Raw genomic sequence first — 19,481 nt, 5'->3', positions numbered from 1 at the left:
AACATCGCTCTCAATGGGATAGATTATAAAAATTTGAAGGTGATCCCACCGTTCATTTTGATCCACTCAATCGAATATCATCGTCCCCGGCCCCACACTCAAATCTCAAACCCAGGGTATGCACTGTAATCTGACTGCACCACACGCACCACACTGCAACAATTTCTAGAAGATCTTGTTCTTAAAAAAAAAAATAATAATAATAATAATTACATCTAATACTTTTGATTTTAACAAATAGGTCTCTCATTAGTGAAAATTCACTGAATTTGCTTATATTAATACAAAAAAAAAAGGATGAAACTTGATATTTACCCTCGAATCTCGATTGACTTATTGCAGGTCAAACAAATATTTTTCGACAAACAATCTTTGTAACAATGAAAATATACCTCTTCACATGCATTAATGTGTGAGGATGTATGAGGGCAATTTGATCATAAGAAGATTTATTTGACCTGTAATAAATTAGTAATAAATCAATTGGGGGTAAATCTTGATCTTTATCCATTTTTTTAGTTAATATCAATAAATTCGGTAAATTTTGACTAACGACTGAACTTATTAATTAAACCAAAAAAAAATCAAGAATACTATATGTAATTTTTCAAATTATAAAAAATTTATGTATAATTACACCGTAACTCAAAAAAAAAAGAGTGTAATTGTTCCCCCTTTTTTAAATGAACCTTACATTTTTCCCAAACAAACAATAAATATTGAGTCCATCTATTTACCGAAGTTGGCCTATATTTGAATTTAATAGTTCACAATACTAACAAAACAAAGCATTTGAGCCTAATATTTTGTTTGTGGCAAAGGCGCATGAGCCCACAAACATTTGGACCTAAGGGAGATGGGATTGGGTTGGGCCACTCCGTTAATTTTCTTTCACATTATGCCAATTCAATGGATTGATTGGTGCAGTTCACATCACATTTTAAAATAGTTATATCTCTTTTATCATGACGATAAAATTATTAATCTCATCGTCATTTGTTTCACTCGAAACATAAAAATAAACAAAATGTCAAAAGAGGTTGTAATTGGATGGATGCCTTTTCAGGATTCTTTTTTTTAAATAAGTGGAAATAATTGAAAATATGTTGTGAGTGAAAAATAATTTAGGCAATTTTTGAGTTGAAAATTGCAACAGCCTCTGCATTTGTCTCTACAGTTCCCCTTTTTCCCGTGGCCGTTGCACTTTTTTTCAATTTTTAAAGTGTAATGGTCTAAGAGCAATTGAGGCTGTTGGTCTCCTCTTTTGGGAGCAAACACAAATAACAATTCCCCCATTTCCTTACCATAGGAATTGGGTTCAAGCTTTGCTTACTCCTTTTTATTAATGGACTCTTGACGTATACAAAGGAGTGTGGTTTGTTCGAGAAATTCCTACCTCTCTATCTATCTCTGATATGTTTGGATTTTTTAAAACTTCATGGACATGCAGAAGAGAAATGCGATCCCCACTTGGACCAAGACAGAATTTTTACTTATTCAAATAACAATTAAGGTGAAGTAGGATCAGGAACGACGAATCTCTCTCTCTCTCATATCTTAGTAAAAATACCAATCAATGTGTGTATTTGTGCATAGTCATTTTGAGATAAGCTCTTTCTAATTTACTATTTTAGGGTGAACAGTAATTTACTCTTTTATAATATTGTAAATGAGTAAATTGTTCATTTATGTAAAAAAAAAAAAAAGTAATTTACTTTCATTTGCTTTTTAAAATGAAGCAATTTATCTATTTGGAGATAAATTGTTTTATTCTAAAAAATATAAAAATATAAATTGTTGCATTTAAAAAATACAGAGAGGTAAATTGCCTTATATATATATGTGGGGTATAATTTCTTTATTGATAATATCTCAAAGGGATTGTTTGTATTCTTTTTCATATTTTATCTTGAAAAGACATTTATTCCATTTCAATTTCCAGTTTTCTATTAATAATATGGGCCAGAAAAGCACTATTTTTAAGCATCACTAGCCCTCAAGACGAAATACTCCCTCGTTGTTTGAAAAATTACAAATATCCCTTGATGTTTGATGAAATTATGTATTATTTGATGCAGGTATGAAATTGTCAATTAAACCCAAACTGTATTTTTTTTCCTTTTTAATAAAAATAAAAAATTAGAAAGAAAACCTGACGGGGTTGATGAAAATTTTTAAAAAATTATCAAAAAAAATTGTCCTCTTAGTTAATAAAAAAAATTAAAAATAAATAAAATTATAGTTTTTAGTCCATACGAGCATTTTAGTCAGTTCACCATAACAAAAAGGATAGAAACCTAATGGAATGGGCTAATTGTTAGACGACCACTAAAATCAGTAAATATTAGTAATTTAAAAAAACTTTAAAAGAATATTCATAATTATATCAAATTTAAAATAAAATTATTTTAATTTACCTCTGATTTTATTAATAAAGTAACAGAAACATAAAATATAAATAATCGGAAAATTGTGTTTTCATAATAATTCTTGAAATGGGTAATGACCATTGACCTCCCTCCACGTCTTAAACAAATCTCTACTGTTGCAGATTGCTCCACACTAAGAAAATCAACCATTTCAACTCTATATTATTTTTTAATACTAGCAATTGGTCATTCAGTATTTGTGCGTATATAATCAGATAAATATAATATATATTTTTAAAAACACAAAAAATAATGAATATGAATAAAAGTATATAAATATAATTATTTATTTGTTTTAAATGCCGAACATTATTTTTTGTCCGCCCAACTTTACCTATGTCATATTAATTCTATTTTTTTTGGAATTTTGAACTATGTATAACATATATATTTTCTCATTTTTACTAATTATAAATCGATATTATATTTAGATACACTCTTTATATATACATATATATTGAATCTGCAGTTCTGTATATAAAAGAATATTCTTGTACATGTACTTTATATATAATCAAAATAGGAATATGATATTAACTAATTTTGCTATATATATATAAAATACAACGTTAGTGACAATATTAAAATTATCATTAAAAAGGGCTGTAGTAAGCGATAATAATTTTATAATTTCATCAACGACAAAATCGTATAAATTTTTTGCTACTAGTTGTAATAAGTCATAAAAACAATTATATATAAATTCGTTGCTGACTACTAACATTTAGTAGGAAAAAAAAATATAATTTTAGTCTTATAACTTTGCTGGATGACTTTTTTTGTTCTCTTCAATTTTGATTTTGTAAATTGATGACTATAATTTAAAAAAAAAAGAATCAGCACATTTAGTTCATGCATTAGAAAATGATAAATTTTCCCAAAATTAGCACACGTTTGATACGTATCCCTTTAATTTGGGATTTTTTTAATTTTCGGCCAGTTTTGTTAGTATTACATTTTTTTTTCTAATAACATTTGAACTAAATATGCGACCTCATATAGTTATAGAACAAGCAGATGCTCGTTTCTCTTATAATCCTCATATCAAGTCAGCAAAAACGGCCAAAAATATTTAAGAAAACCCTCAAATTAATTAGGTCATGTGCGAAATTTGAAGTAAATTTGCCATTTTTTTAAAATTTATAGTCCCCAATGATAGTTTTTAAATTGGAAAGGACTGAATGTGCCGCCACCCTACACTAGAAAAAATATGATTTTCGACTACGGTTAATTACTATAGTTAAAAGAAGAAAATCGTCGAAAATACAAATCAACTACGATTTGGCAACGACCACTAGCCATTGTTTTTGCAAGTATGGACAAAACCCTAACCATTGCTTAAATCATGACAAATGTTTTGGGTATGACTAAAAACCATGGCGAATATTGATTAACCATGGTAAAAATTTAAGTTTTTGCTTTGATTTTATTTAATCATGGTTAGTAGTATTGATTTACCACGACTTTAAGCCGTGGTTATTTATAATATAGCGAAAAATCAATTTTTTTCTAGTGCTGTAATCAATGAACTAAAATTGTGTTTTTCCCTAATCAGATAATATTATGAAAAATCAAATTATGAAAAAAAAAATTATCACTTGAATACTTATCATTAGCAATAATTATTTTAATATTATCACCATATTTTTTTTTATTAATGATAATTTAAAAAAAAAATCCACCTGACATTATCTATAGTCAATGCTTTCACCCTCAAAGATTTAGAACTTGAGGATATCACATTGTGTGCAAATTTTTCCATTTAATACTGAAAATGCAGTTGAATTAGGTTAACAGTTGATTACTTCCATTACCATATAATTAACATTAACACATCAATCAATCAATGTCCCAAAATTCAAACCTAATATTTATATGATGGTATCCTCTCCAAGTACATTCATGAAATGTTTTATTTTTTAAAAAATTCTTAGTTTGATTTATTTATGTTAGCTAATTTTCAGTTTTTGAAACGATAATTAAAATAAAAATATATTTATTTGGACGTATTTTTATTGAAGATATATCGATTTAATACCACAGTTCAATATGAAATACGATCACGTTAATTAATTCAAATGTATTCTCATTTCATACGAAAATCTAAACAAAATTAAAAACACACGCCTTTAATTAAAAATTGAAATAAAATCTAAATAAAATTAAAAAAACTTATATTTTTTTCAGAAGTGCTTAATTTTAGAATACTGAATAAGTGATTAAGATGCAAAAATTGTGAGGGTTTTGAGGTCAAATCAGCAAAATTAAACAATTCAAAAAATATATTTTTAAATTTATTTTTAACAATAAATTAATAAATAAGAAAAGGAAAAAAGAAAAAAGATAAGAATGGTGAAGAGCTTTGATGATACTCCATTACAGCTCATTTCTTCAAATCTCTTTCTCCTTTTCCTTTTTCCTATAAAGTATCAAACTTTAATCTCTATCTGTGTATCCTTACTATCAATCCTCCAATTATCAAAAAGTTAAACAATAATTATGCTCTTATTTTTTTAGATTTGGTATGACTGTACATAAATAGTTATAATTTAAAAAATTATATCTAGTATTTTTTAAGTTTGCTTTCGTCTAATAAATAAGTTATCCGTCAGTCAAAATTCATCGAATTTGCTGATACTAACAAAAAACGGGATAAAAATTTATATTTACTTTTGATTGACTTACTATTGATTTATTGCAGGTCAAATAAATCTTTCTATGATCAAGTTACTCTTATACATATTCAGATGTCAATGCATGAGATTAGGTATATTTTCGTTGTTATAAGCGAAAAAAATTTATTTGACCTACAATAAATCAGTAATAAGTTAATTGAGAATAAATATAATTTTTTATTCAGTATTTTTGTTAATATCAATAAATCTAGTAAAGTTTTGACTTATGGAGGGTCCTATTTGTTACATAAAAACAAACCTTAGAGGTATTAGATGTAATTTTTTAAACTATAGAAAGTTTACATGTAATTACATCAAATCTCAGAGAAGGGTAGTGTAATTATTTAAAGATTGATGAAAAACTTTAGAGATTAATCATCCAATAATTCCTCATAACTTCATTCTTTTATTTCTCTTTTCAATTAATATATATTTAAAATAAATAAATAATTTTAAAACTTAATATTAACTATGCACGTACATTTATGTGCCATGTATACTTTTTTTTTTAAAGTAAAAATAATAATTTATTATTTGTTGAATAAATCGATTACAATTATCATATATCTAAAGACAATCACCAACTATAATAATTATATATTAATTATTAATATCAGAAAACTATATATAATCAACAACTACTATTAAAGTAGACATTATCTTCATTTATCGATGGAGTTCGAATCGTAACCTTAAAATCATAATACTCAATTTCGATAATTAAATCAGACATTGATACATATGGCTTAAAGAGGCCCAACCCAGAAAGAACAGTAAGACTCATAACCCCTGAAGTATGCCTCAATGGTCTAGGAGGTCTCCTAAGACGCCCTTGAACTCGACTCGTAAATACAATCTAAGAATGAGAATCAACCCAAATGCTCACATTTGGCCATCTCCACATGGCAAACGACTAGCTTCCCAGTCATCCGCCATGATGGGTCATGTAAATCTTAAAGATATTGCTCATAAGGAAAGTCTTCCTGGAGTCTTTGACTCCTAGCGGTTAAAATTCCCTACTAACAAGGGGTCTCCCATAATTGAAAGATACACAATTATGGACATGTATAACAACAGATAAGGTCGGATTACAACTCATCCAATTGCCCTCATCCTCTTTCCCGAAAATAGAGATAAAAGTATGAGACCCTCAGCAGACAGGGCAGCCCTTTATCAATATAAAATTTTTCCCTCAACCGGGGGATACTCTCCAAATCTCTGAGCATTTTTATTAATACTCATCGAGCACTCTCTCTTTAACTTGTGTGTTTCTTCTTATAATTTGATCACCATATTTTAATTTCTTATTACATTTTTTTTTACTTTTTATTTTATTTTTTATCAAATTTAATATTAATTTGAGTTTTAGAGTACTAATGTAATGTTTTAGAGGTTTCATATATTAAGATCACACGTTCATTGACCCAAATTCAAAATGATAATCCAAATTTATTGAAACCCGTACCAATTTTACATTTTTACACGCATTAGACGTCACTGACTATTTGCCCTGTATACCACTAGTCTTTTACAGTCGAATCCGAAGCTTTTCGTTCTGGAGTCTCACATTCTTTGCCAGTTAATTTTATTTTTATCTTTTTTATTTTGCTTTTCCAATTATCATCAATATTAAAAATTGTCGAAATTATTAAAAAAATATTACTTATGATAATTTATTTATTTTATTTTTATTTTTTGATATAATTAAATAAAAATAATAGAAATTTAAATAATTCGATTCCGACCACTAATTATATTAATTAAATGCAACATACGAAAATAATTAAAAAGAAAAGGTACTATGAGAAATGGCTGAAATCACGAAAATGTACATTACACATACAATTGAACACACTTTGGGCGACCCACATTCCCTCTTAAATACAGCATTAAATTTTAAAAATCGAAGAGCAGAGGCAGAGGCGACAACTGGCATTATTATATTCTCAGAGGGCATTTTGGGGATTCATAATTTCCAAGTTCATATTTTGACGCGCATTGCCATTTTCACTCCGGCGACGGACAACCAGCGAAATCGTAGAGAAAAGAAAGAATTCCTCCCTCCTGCGCTTTAGACACTCGTCGTTGATTTTGTTCTTCGCTGGCGGAAGAAATGATCTTCGCCTTTTGCACTGTCAGAGAAAAGTTCGGAAATCAGCGAAATTCAAGCAAGGGATATACTCTTTGTGTTCGCTCTCGCACCTGATTCCTTCCTGCTCCTCCCGTCCTTGGCGCCCATTTCTCTGTTTTCTTGCAACGCACATACGACACGGAGAGGGAAAAAGAGAAGAATATCAGTAACTGCTGCCGCCGTCGGCTTTTGGCCAGTCAACATTCAGCAAAGAAGGTAGTTGAATAGGTTCGTCACTCACTACGTTGCATTTTCGAATTCTGCTACTGTGAGTTTACTCGTTGTATGTCTTTCCTGTTCGATATTTTTGGCAACTTTTTTTTGTGGGGTTTCTCTTTTTTTCTTTTTCTTTTTGTGGGTATCGAGGAAAGTTTGATCTGGGTTCTTCTGCTTTGCTTGTTTCTTGATCTCGAGTTGGCCTTCGGGCTTGTTTTTTGAGTTTCCAGGGTGATGTGTTTTTCAGTTTGATGATGACAACATCGAGAGAGAAATTTGACTTTTACTGTTTTGGCAACTCAAATGGATAGTTTGACCGAAACTTATATAATTCCCCGGTCTATGCATTTCGCTGTTGTTTGCTGATTTTTTCTCGTCGTTGTTTGTGGATTTTCAGATTTTTTAAATCTTTAGACCCCGAGTTCATACACTTCGTCTACTGTGTGGTTATTGTTATCAGGAACAGTTCAGCTCGTTGTTTCATTTTTAGCTCAATTCATAAGCATGGAGTGATACATAAACCATTCTATCTTTAAATTCCTTTTATCTGTCCTTAAGAGAGAAAAATCTTTCCGAGATGCTTATTTGAAGGTTAATGATATTTGAGATTTTCATGGATATCTATTTGTTTTGGATTACTAGTGAATTGAGCTCATGAGTTGATTTTTCTTACTTTTATATGTGTAGGTATATGGATAAATACATTAGTAGATAATATAGTGCGACTGGAAAGAAAGAGATGAGAGAGGAGTCAACAGGCTTGATAATTGGGTTATCAGTTGGAGTGGTGATCGGTGTGGCTTTGGCTATAGCTGCATTTTTTTGCTTTAGGTACCATAGGAAGCATTCCCAGATAGGAAATAGCAGTTCTAGAAGGACTGCCGCCATCCCTATTCGTGCAAATGGGGCTGATTCTTGTACGATATTGTCGGACTCATCGGTTGGGACTGAATCACCCAGGTCAACAATACAAATTGGTTTGCCGTTGTGGCTAGGGGGACTGAAGAAGGCCAGTTTGGTTTCTGCATCAGGGATATTGGAGTACTCTTACAAGTACGTTTTTTTTTCTGCGGATGCTCTTAAGCTGAAGCCACTTTCTAATTTGGCTTACACGAACTCTATCTAACGGGTGGCTGTTTGTTTTAATATCATATGCTTGGAAGTGTCTCTTTGTTAAAATTGAACATGCATAGGAGGAATTGCAGAATTAATTTATGTTTCATTATCCTGGGAAGTTTGTGAAATTTCGTTAGACACAGGATCTTGGCAATTAGTGGGAAAATCCATTTAGCTTAGATGACTTGTGCCGTAGGCACAACTAGGAGACTATTTTTCTTTTCCACATTGAGATTACTCCAAGTTGCATTAAAGATGCTCAAAACTTGAGAAAAATCTTCTGGTAGTTAACATGAAATTTACTTGAGGAGAAAAGCACACACATGCTAAATAGTATAGTGCACTTGCTACCTGCGCTCTGCGCCCACAAGGTGAAATCATTGCTTGCTTCTGGGTGGAAAAGTTTATGGTTTCAACCAAAAAGTGCTGTTAAGGCTCATCGATTACTTTAATTGGTAAGAGTATGCAAGTTTGCTGGAGCATCTCCTTATAGACCACAGGCTTAGGATGTTGATGGGCCTGAACATCAGATTCCTACTGTCTTCTGATATATAAGGAACTTTGGGATCAGAAATCACGTATATGGTCATTAGATATGTATGTTGAGTAATACTTGCTATTCTCTCGGAATACAGGTTTATGGGAGTAAAATGCTCATGCATAGGTGCATCTCATTCTTATAGCCTATTCTCATAATGATATAGTTTTGGTTGATGCATGAGCAGGGACCTGCAGAAAGCGACCTGTAATTTTACCACATTGATTGGTCAAGGGGCATATGGTCCTGTTTTCAAAGCTCAGATGTCGAGTGGTGAAACTGTTGCTGTTAAAGTGCTTGCAACTGATTCAAAGCAGGGGGAGAAAGAGTTCCAAACAGAGGTACTTCGTTTTAATAACTAACATATCTGACAGTAGGCCTGTGCTCTTACTTGTTCACTGAAATCAACTTAATGGTCTTCCTCGATTGGCTTACTTATATGCCTTTTATGTAGACCATTGGGCTGGTTTTATATACTCACAAGCTTATACGTGCCTAACACATGCTTCCTCGTGTTGCATGCCCAGCACCCCAAATGTTGGGCGATAATTACGAGGTGGATTGGCGGTGTAGAATGTTATGCTATTAGTCCCTTTTATCATTATTCTATTGAAATAAATTTCAAAACTTTCATAGCCCCAGCTTTGCTTTAAAATGAAAAGGGATAAATGAGAACATTGAAAAAGAATCATGAAAAATTCCTCATTTCATGTGGGCAAAAGATGTCTAAACTAACAAAATTTATATATAATAGGGTGGCTGTGAAAAAGCAAGAGTATTGAGGGAAAAGGAAAATTTCTGTATTTGTGCTTAAGATAATTATGTACTTTTGTGCGCTTATTGTTGTTTTGCAAACAGTAAATGTACAATGCTTGATTGAAAGCTTTATGATTAAATTCATTGCGGATGTAATTTCCTTTTCCTCTGTTTTCTCTCAGGTTATGTTATTAGGAAGGTTACATCACAGGAACCTTGTGAATTTGGTTGGATACTGTGCAGAGAAGAACCAGCATATGCTTATATACGTCTACATGAGCAGAGGGAGTTTGGCTTCTCATCTTTACAGTAAGTTAGCTATACCTATCTGCAGAACTTTTAATTGGAGAAACGGCAACTTCTTGAATCTAGTGGTATACTCCAATATGGGTGTAAGCCTATATGCATGCAATATTTTGTATCCATGGCTGTGCCTAAGTCAATTGTATTTGATAAACATGTCATGGTGCATCTCTTGTTGTGTCCATGTGCTGATTTCTATATGACTTGAGATGCGACTGTTTAATGCTTATCTATCTTACATTTTAATGGAATTGAAACTAGAACCTACTTTATAGTATTCCCCAGCTTAAGGCTAATATCAGCTATTTTAATCGGGGAGTGTGGTTGTTGGAAACCGGAGGATAGTAGAAGATGATTTGTAAGGAAGGCGGGAATTAAGACTTGAACTTAGTCCTATGCTGTTGCCTCTCTGATAAACATGGTTCCAGAATCTGGGATCCAGATGGCATAAGTTTGAATGCTTGTAAAGCATTGTAGTTATCTGCATTTGATATCAAGCAGTTGCTTACATTATTCTATTTCTAAAGGAGGATTTGACATTTCATCTCTTCTTGTATCCCTCTCATTTCGTGTCTGGTAAGTCAACATTATTCTGATGAGAATATATCGCACTGAGGTCTGTTGAAGGCTATGAGGCAAAGGTGGACAAATCAAAACCAAGATGACTAAATACAGGTTTTAGATGGGTGTGATACTCAAAAGTATTATTTTGTATAATGGCATGATCGGTTTTCCATTTTGACTTTCGTAGTTTATGGCCAATGCTGTCACTTCGGTCACCAACTTCAGAAAAAAATTGTAATTGCTGGTTTGCAATGGTATCTGTTTTGTGTTAAACTTGTGATTCCTGGCAACTGAGCTTCTTATCCATATTCTTGGGGGCATACAGTCAAATTTATTGCCTGAACATGTAACTTATTGAAAAAACATAAACGTGTCAGTTATCAATTGAATAAGTTTAAGAATGCAGTTTCTCTCTGGAATTTTTATTCTGTTCACTGTTTTCCTTATTTTCTTCATAGCTTTCATTCATTACCTCTTCTTGTTTCTCTTTTTGTGTGTGTTTTTAGATGAAAATCTTGATCCATTGAATTGGAAGTTACGGGTTCAAATAGCTCTTGATGTGGCTAGGGGCTTGGAATATCTTCATGATGGAGTAAGTACAATTTCATTCTTACACACACTAAAAGTATTCTTCTATGCATATGTGGTTGTTCATAACTTTGGCTGTGTTTCATCCCCTCATTCATTCATATGCTTATGTTCTTTCACTTCTGTACCCTTCTACAATTACCTACAGGCTGTTCCCTCGGTGATTCATCGTGACATTAAATCATCCAATATTTTGTTGGACCATTCCATGAGAGCCAGGGTAAGTCTGCACTGGGTATCCATATATTCTTTTTTCTTCTGAAAAAGATACGCAAAGGGTGCACAACATTTTAAGTGTCTATTAAATGGAAATTAGTTTTATTAGATGTTCATACTGTACATGTGGCTATTCTGCAGGTAGCTGACTTTGGGCTATCAAGGGAAGAGATGGTTACCAAACAAGTGTCCAATGTTCGAGGGACTTTTGGATATCTTGATCCTGAATATGTATCGACACGGTCATTCACAAAGAAAAGTGATGTTTACAGCTACGGGGTGCTTCTGTTTGAACTCATTGCAGGAAGAAATCCTCTCCAGGGTCTCATGGAGTACGTTGAGCTAGTAAGTTCTTCCTTTAGTCTAAATTTGAATCGCAATCTTGCTTTGAGATATCTAGAGGAGTGATCCCTAGTCCTCTATCTGCTGCTTTATTCATTTTGTTGGGCTTGTCTGAACGACAAATCTGGTTAACTGATTATCATAGGCGGCCATGAATACTGAAGCAAAAGTCGGATGGGAAGAAATAGTCGATCCTCGTCTTGATGGGAAATACGACGTTGAAGAACTTGATGAGGTGGCCACTCTTGCACACAAATGTGTCAATCGTGTTGCTAGAAGAAGGCCATCGATGAGGGACATTGTCCAGGTGCTCTCAAGAATTCTTAAATCCAGACACATTCGGTACCATCCGAGTAGTTCCTCGACTCCCAGAGCAGGCGAGGTAATCGTCAACATGGACCAACTAACACGTCCGAGCCCAATTCCTGAACACCGAAGAGTAGAATCTGTGGACAGCACAGCCGACTCTATTGATGTTTAAATGATTCACTCTCCCCCTTCTCTCAGATTTTTTTATTTGTATTTCTTCTTGGTTTTGTTTCTGATTTTCTGTTTTTAATTTTAACATAAACTCTTCAGCTTTATAGGATTGAGAATCACAACCATACTTGTGAGTAGCAGAGCTTCTGCTTGAGATAGGTAGGATTCAGTACACTTCCTCTGGTCTTGCGACCTCAGTGTAGGGTAGTGAAATTTTCTTTCTTAATCTTCCCAATTTTGTATATGAATTCCGGAATTCAAATGAATCAAAAGTTATGCTGATTGTACATATTTGGAAAAGTTTACTTGGGGAATATAAATTGTAGGATAGATTCACACTCATCTACTGCTCTATCTATATGAACCGTTTTTATCTTATTTTTGTGTAATTATAAAAACAATCCATGACAGTAGAAAAATAAAGGTAGTTTGTGTAATGATGATAATATTTTTAAAGTGTATATGTGTAATTATTTAAAAAGGAGGAGTGATTTGTGTAAATAATGTTAATATTATTGGTGGGCATATGTGTAATTTTTAAAAAGTACGGACAGTTTGTAAATACCTCATGGATCAAGGAATGTAGCCGTAACTTATGCATAAATTGTATTTTGAATCAAAAGTTACGCTTATTCTACATAAATGCGGTATGTTCGTTTCATAAAATAAATTATTGTAATGTGAGTTTATCTATTGAATTAATGTATTGTTTAATTTATTAATATTTATGTAATTATATAATTACTGTTTTTTTGCTCAGTATGTTCGAATTTGAAAATTAGATAAAAGTATAAAAGAAATTATTATGAGACTTAGGCCTACAATCTGACGGCTCAATCTTACAATTTGAATAAAGCTCCTGGGCTAAAATTCAATTACGCCCTTATTTGTTTGTCCACAAATTTCTGCTACTCACACGACTTTAGAAGGTTGACGTTCTAACTGCGGAAAACCGCACTACAGGCTACCTGAGAGAAAAAGCAATTCTTGCATATTATCTTCTTTCCGTCTCTGTGAATTCGGTGTGGTGCAGTTGGAGAAACACATAATCCTTCAACCAAATAAAGAAGAGGATATGGCGGCAATGGCGGCGCTTCAGAGCTCATTTACTTCTCTAAATCTGTCGAGCAACTCTTTCCTCGGCCAACGCTTCTTCTCTCCCTCTCTCCACCTGCCGGCGGTATAGTTTCGTTTCCCGCTTTTTTTCATTTCTTAATGTATATTGTGAACTCTTTTCCTCGTTGAATTTCATCTAGAGTTCTTTAAATTCTCAATTATTCTGGCATATGTAGCTGATTTTTTTCCGCGGTGATGTTTTGTTCTTCTTATTTCAAATGAAGCAATGGTGAAACGGTTGTCTGATCGATTGGCATTCTCTAATTTGTAGCACCGGAAACTGTTAGGAGTTCTTTACCACAGAAAAGGGGAGGAATTTGCTATGAGTTCTTAGTGTTAAAGCTTGTTTGACGAATTTACTTGTGGCACTTTTGAAATGGATGATAATAACTTGAAGAGCTTTTTTTTTTTTTTTTTTTTTTTCAATTAATAATCTGGGAAGCAGTGCTTTTAAGCTCTGTACGCTAGGTAACTGAGAGCTTATAAGTGACTGAAAAAGCCATGCTTTCTTGTCTGAAAGTGAAGAGTGAAATGTTGAAGGAGCTGAATTAAGGGACGACTAATTATTGTAGTTATAGTTGGTGTATTGCTGGCTTATTTATCTTTTGGTCATGTTAGATTCGAAGTCCAAGATTTCTGAGCAATTGATCTAAAGTACTAGGGTCAGTCAGATAGATAGATAGATTGCTCTACGGACATTCTCCAGTCAAATTTTTTGTTGCAATTTTTTCTGTATTTCCTTTTCCTCTTGATTTTTGGGGTTGGCGGTGCTTCTAGAGAAGCCACTTTCAGTTTAATACTAACTTCTGCTTCGCTGTGCAGGTTAAATCAACTGACCCACCAAGTTCAGTTGTTGCAAGGGTTAGTATTTTGGTTAAATATTCATCCTTCTCATATCTTTATCCATAACAGGAAAGGAACATCTGAAGCTGCTACCGTACTTAATTTTCATTTTCATTGGTTTCCTAGATACAATAGGAAATGAGCATCTTCACAAAGTTTTCTCCAGAGACATTCTGGGGTGTGTTCCATCATAGTCCTTTGCAGACTTGGAGCACAGTATTAGCAATGTCTGAAAGGATCTAGTTTTATCGTTGCAGGAAAAGTTTAACCTTTTCACATTTTGATCTCAGACAAGTGTTTTAGTTTAGTGAGTGTCGTGCATGTGTTTTCCTGCTCCTGTAGTATTCACCTACAGGAATCCCACATCACGTAACCTGCATTTCCACTATTCTTTATGCACCTACATGCTGCGGTCTCGCACATCTCAAGGCAACTCAGAGAGTTGGACACATGCGACCAAGTTCTAGGAGTCAGTATGAATTAATTACAGGCAATAACAATAATCTAGTTTTATTAATTTGAAATTTTCATGCAGCTTAAGCGATGGGAGCGAAAAGAGTGCAAACCAAACAGCCTACCGGTGCTACACAAAATGCACGTTAAAGTTGGGGATACTGTAAAAGTCATAGCTGGCAATGACAAAGGAAAAATTGGTGAGGTTACAAGGGTTATTAAACATAACAGCCGCATAGTGGTAAAAGATATTAACTTGAAGACCAAGCATGTGAAGAGCAAGGAAGAGGGCGAGCAAGGGCAAATAATCAGGGTCATTTTTCTCCCTTCAACACTTAGTATAGACCTATAATTTGCAATTGAACATATTCTGTGAGTAATATTTTAATTCTTATTGTCCCATAAGGTGATGAAGTAATTTTTGAGTTCTGTTTTCAGATCGAAGCACCTCTTCACAGTTCAAATGTGATGCTTTATTCCAAAGAGCAGGATGTGGTAAGCAGGGTTGGTCATAAAACCCTGGAAAATGGTAAACGTGTTCGTTACCTCGTAAAGACTGGAGAAATAATTGACAGTGCAGAGAACTGGAAAAAAGCGGTGAAGGAGAAGGAACAATCAACAGAAGTAGCTGCTGCCTCTTAGGAGACCAGGTGCTAGATTTTCTGAACATTCTAGTTTCTAAAAATCTTTAAGTTCTACCCCTTTCTTCAACTAATTTGGTTATGTTTTTTAAAACTCATTTCCACCATCTGAATGATCAAACTTGCAAAAAATTTTGATGTATACTGTAGTGAATTGTACTTTTTGCTTGTGAATAGCAACATCATTTGCCACAATTGATGGAAATTCTTGTTGGTTTTTACCTTGGGAATCATGCATGAGATTTGCTACTAATCAAATCAATCAATCACTAATTTTTCAAGGACTTTTAAGGCATAAGCTCTGACATTAAAGCAAACTCACTGACTCATCACTTGGATCAACAACCTTAATTCTCTTAGCCCTTGTTAAGAAGCTTGATCATTGAAGCCCTTGATATTGCTTTTGTTTGACAGTTTAGAGCCGTTTGACTGAAAACTGCCCTTCGGTGGTAGTTGTTGGCCGAGGTGTTTTTCAGTACTAAATTATAATAAGTTTAAACTTTTATACGAGATGGTCATTCAGTATTAAAAAGGAGTATATCATGTATCATTGAGTTTAGTTGATGTCTTAGTTCTGGAAAGGGCGCCTTTCAAGTTTCAAGAGTTGCCTGAAATTTCATGTGGAAACACTTGGTGGTTAATTTCGTGTACTAATGAAGCTATGTATGTAGGAGCGAAATTCTTTCTGTTTTTCTTGGTGACATTGATCTTGATTGGCAGTAGACATGTTAGATCTGTCAAGACGAAACAAAGGCTATTAGAGAAGCTTCTTCCATCAAATTTTCTCGGTACCTTCATAAATTTCTCAAGAAACAGGAATATATATAATATTATGGGAAATTTTAATCCAAATTGTGTTGTGTCGGATTTAAACCAATTAGATAAAAATTGCAATACATTTTATTATATGAATGATATGCAGTTCAGAAAAATAAAGCAATTACATAACAATATCATACTTAATGATTTGGTTTGATATAATCTAATTTGAATAAAAAAAAATTATATATTGTTCATGGATTGGAAAGTGTGAACCATGACGAGAAAATGGGCAGCTAATCGCCCTCTGAAATTAGATGCCACTTTCCTTATACTATTTCATTACTATTGAAATTATTTTACCTTTTCCTCCTTGATATTATAGGACATGTCAAACAAGCCTAGTCTTATTATCTTGATTTGTTCTCTAGTTCCGAATTTGCAGGTTTATTCTTGGCGCTGATTGCACAAACGTTAATTTCTGGATTTTATTTTCTTTCCACTAAATTATTTTGTATTAAACTGAGAAAGCATTATTATTAAATTAATTATGAGGATTCGAAAACTCCTTTATGCGCTAACACATGAAATAATTTTAATTCAAATCGAGTTTGATCAAATTAAAATCAATTAGGAATTAAATTTGGGCCGGGGCATTTGGGACCCTAGCAGGAGCCCACCCTTTTCGGCTGTTCGGACAGGGGTTTGGATCCAGATTTGGAACCCTTACTGGTTCGGGCTAATTTCAGTTTTATCCTACGTCTGCCTTGAAATTCACCACAATTTTTTAAAAATAATTTTTATTATTTATATACTGTTTATACTACTAGTTAACAGGAAATTATGGTATTAAAGGTAAATTTTTAAATAATTTTGTATATATCCAACTCTATATAAAAAATATAAAAATAAAAAATTAGCTAATATATTAAAAAAATTGTTTTAAAGTACCTAAATTAAAATAATATTACTTATTGAAAATAAAAATTAGTTGAATGTATTATTTGTATATATAATCCATTTTATACCAAAAAAACTATGCTAAAGTACCTAAATTTAAAATGATATTACTTATTGAGAAATCAAAAACTTAGAAGAATGTATACAAAGTGGGACTATACGGGGGCGGGCTAGGCCTCGGGTTTGGGCGAACCTGCCTTAGACCCCCTTTATATAATTAATTATATAATAAATGTAGAATACTTATTGTGTAATTGGTGTATAATTTAAAAAAATGATCGATTATATAATAATTATAATATATTTTTTATGTGATTAATTTGATTCGACCAAATTTAATTTGAGTAAGAATTTTAAACGAGGCTAAACTCACAACATAAATTAATCCAACAATGGCTCCGTACGTAGGTACTCAATTTGATTATTATTAGTTATTGGTTCATTTCAGTGGTGGGGAGCAACAGAGTATATCACTTATTAGTGCGGTTGCGTTGTTCGTGTGTGTTTGTACCCTATATTAGTTATCATTCGATAACTTGTAAATGATGATGTCATCATATATTGATCCAACTAATCGAATACACACGGAAATCATTGAATTCCCCCATGCAGGAGGTCATGTCATGCCATTCAAACGTCTATTACGGTTCGCAATTAATGATTTTTTAGAGAAAAATACAATTTATTTTTTGTAATATGAGAAATGAGTAAAAAATTTTCATAAAAAAATAAAATAATAAATTATCCTTTGTGTTTTGAAAAAAGAAGCAATTTACCCCCTTATGTAATCCATTAATAGAGGATAATTTGTTTAATTTTTTTAAACACAGAGGATATTCCATGATATTTATATCTTTTGAATACCTAGCAAAATAAGTGGACTGAAGTCACATTGTACACATGTTAGTTCAATGTCTATTGTTCTTTTGGTCATTTGTTTATCAATGTTGCCCTATTCCACCATCCAGCAGGTACCAAGTTCATGTAACATTAAATAATTTTAATCCAAGTCAGTTTGCCGAACCCAAAATTAATTATAATATTGGAGTATAATATTTTGCCGAACCCAAATGTGCAATACATGATCTACCTTGTTTTGGGATAACTCTCACTGCACCATAGTAATAGGAAGCAATTTACAGACACAGAAAGAAACATGCAAGAATCCTATGTAATTTCTGAAACAACATCATGATTTTCAGACACAGAATATTGACAAGGAAAATTAATGAAATCCTCTGTATCTTGATGAACAAAATCTTCAGAACAACAGATTCCACCACCTTTCTTGCTTGGTTCTTGTTCAGGTTTTGCATATCACCACAAAACAAGGAAGAAGAGCTTTAGGGTTCAGCAAGTAAAGCTCCTCAATGTTCGAATACAGACCAACTTTCCCAGCCAATGAGTCGAACCCTGTCTGCCCAGCCATGTCCTGGATGTTCTCCAGAGGCCGATGCACCCTCCCTGCGATAACCCTGCACACTATCAACGCTTTTCTCATAAACTGATCAGCTTCATTGATTTCTATCAATTCAAAAGCCCTTCCGCTCGTTGAAGTCGTGAAGACCCCTACTTTACCTTTCAGCATCGAAAAGCCATATCTGATTATTCGGCAAACGCAGCATTTATCAGATACACAAAGGCTAGAGGATCCATTCATGCCCAGAGAGCATGCTAGATTAGTGCCGTGGAACCTCAACAGTTCGTTTCCATCGGCTAAACAACGAGGATGTTTCTTGGCAAGCTCACTGGCCTTAATTTTCACTGCTTCCCTGTAGTCCTCGAACCGAGCCAGGGTCTTCTGCATGTTATGAACTTTTAAAACTCTGTCTATTCTAACACAGTGGTTCTCCGACGTGAGCCAGTTTGATCTGCAGATAATCTCCACAATTTTCCTCGACGAGTCGCCCTCCAAGAGTTCAGTAACTGTGTGAAAACAGAGCAAATAAACAGATCAAAACAACTTCATTTTCCACCTTTTCTTGCAAATCAAGTCCAGTGGGTGGTTCAGACTGATGATCAGCTTACTATAATATGCTTACCAGCATGCTTGGATTGATGATGGGATTCAAGAGCCTCCCACTTCACAAACTGCTCTCCGCACTTGTGGCATGCAGCAGGATTGGTCCCATTACTGTTTTTCTGAGTGGATGTCCTTTTCTGACCATTCCTAAACCCTTCCCTTTCCGTCAAGAAATGGTCACTTTTCCTAGTTGGAGTTGCTGAGTTTCTGAGCGAAGAACTGAAGTAATGCATCGTAGGGTGCCCTCCAGGGCCAGGCGTCCCAGGTCTTAGAGTGCCCACAAACGTTGAGCCACAGCCGCTGCCGGCGGCGCCCCCATCATCGCCACCGCC

General features: G+C 33.4%; 3 protein-coding genes across 5 annotated transcripts in view; 2 read left to right on the top strand and 1 right to left on the bottom strand.

Moving 5' to 3' along the window:
* Positions 7,317-12,643, top strand: LOC105176738 (calcium/calmodulin-regulated receptor-like kinase 1). Of its 3 annotated transcripts, none has more exons than XM_011099636.2 (8): positions 7,317-7,451; positions 8,139-8,504; positions 9,293-9,446; positions 10,044-10,170; positions 11,235-11,320; positions 11,465-11,536; positions 11,674-11,877; positions 12,020-12,643. In XM_011099636.2, exons 2-8 carry the CDS (start codon positions 8,191-8,193, stop codon positions 12,353-12,355), a joined length of 1,293 nt encoding a protein of 430 aa, XP_011097938.1. In that variant the 5' UTR covers positions 7,317-7,451; positions 8,139-8,190; the 3' UTR covers positions 12,356-12,643. The 3 variants fall into 3 exon arrangements, with proteins under 3 accessions (XP_011097938.1, XP_011097937.1, XP_011097939.1); XM_011099635.2 differs by having other exon boundaries at positions 7,328-7,463; XM_011099637.2 differs by lacking the exon at positions 7,317-7,451 and adding an exon at positions 7,903-8,042.
* LOC105176737 (50S ribosomal protein L24, chloroplastic) lies at positions 13,367-15,628 on the top strand. Its single transcript, XM_011099634.2, has 4 exons — positions 13,367-13,534; positions 14,293-14,331; positions 14,849-15,079; positions 15,205-15,628. Exons 1-4 carry the CDS (start codon positions 13,430-13,432, stop codon positions 15,406-15,408), a joined length of 579 nt encoding a protein of 192 aa, XP_011097936.1. The 5' UTR covers positions 13,367-13,429; the 3' UTR covers positions 15,409-15,628.
* Positions 18,214-19,481, bottom strand: part of LOC105176736 — a 2,017-nt gene continuing 749 nt past the window's right edge. The window contains exons 2-3 of the mRNA XM_011099633.2: positions 19,169-19,481; positions 18,214-19,052 (exon numbers count right to left, since the gene is read on the bottom strand). The exon at positions 19,169-19,481 is cut by the window's right edge and continues 4 nt beyond it. Of these exons, the coding sequence (XP_011097935.1) occupies positions 18,430-19,052; positions 19,169-19,481 (936 nt within the window). The 3' untranslated portion in view covers positions 18,214-18,429. The remainder of the gene's footprint in view (positions 19,053-19,168) is intronic.

Source organism: Sesamum indicum, linkage group LG14 (genome assembly GCF_000512975.1).
Source record: "Sesamum indicum cultivar Zhongzhi No. 13 linkage group LG14, S_indicum_v1.0, whole genome shotgun sequence".
In the NCBI taxonomy this organism is placed as follows: Eukaryota; Viridiplantae; Streptophyta; class Magnoliopsida; order Lamiales; family Pedaliaceae; genus Sesamum; species Sesamum indicum.
This window is presented reverse-complemented; position numbering and strand designations above follow the sequence as displayed.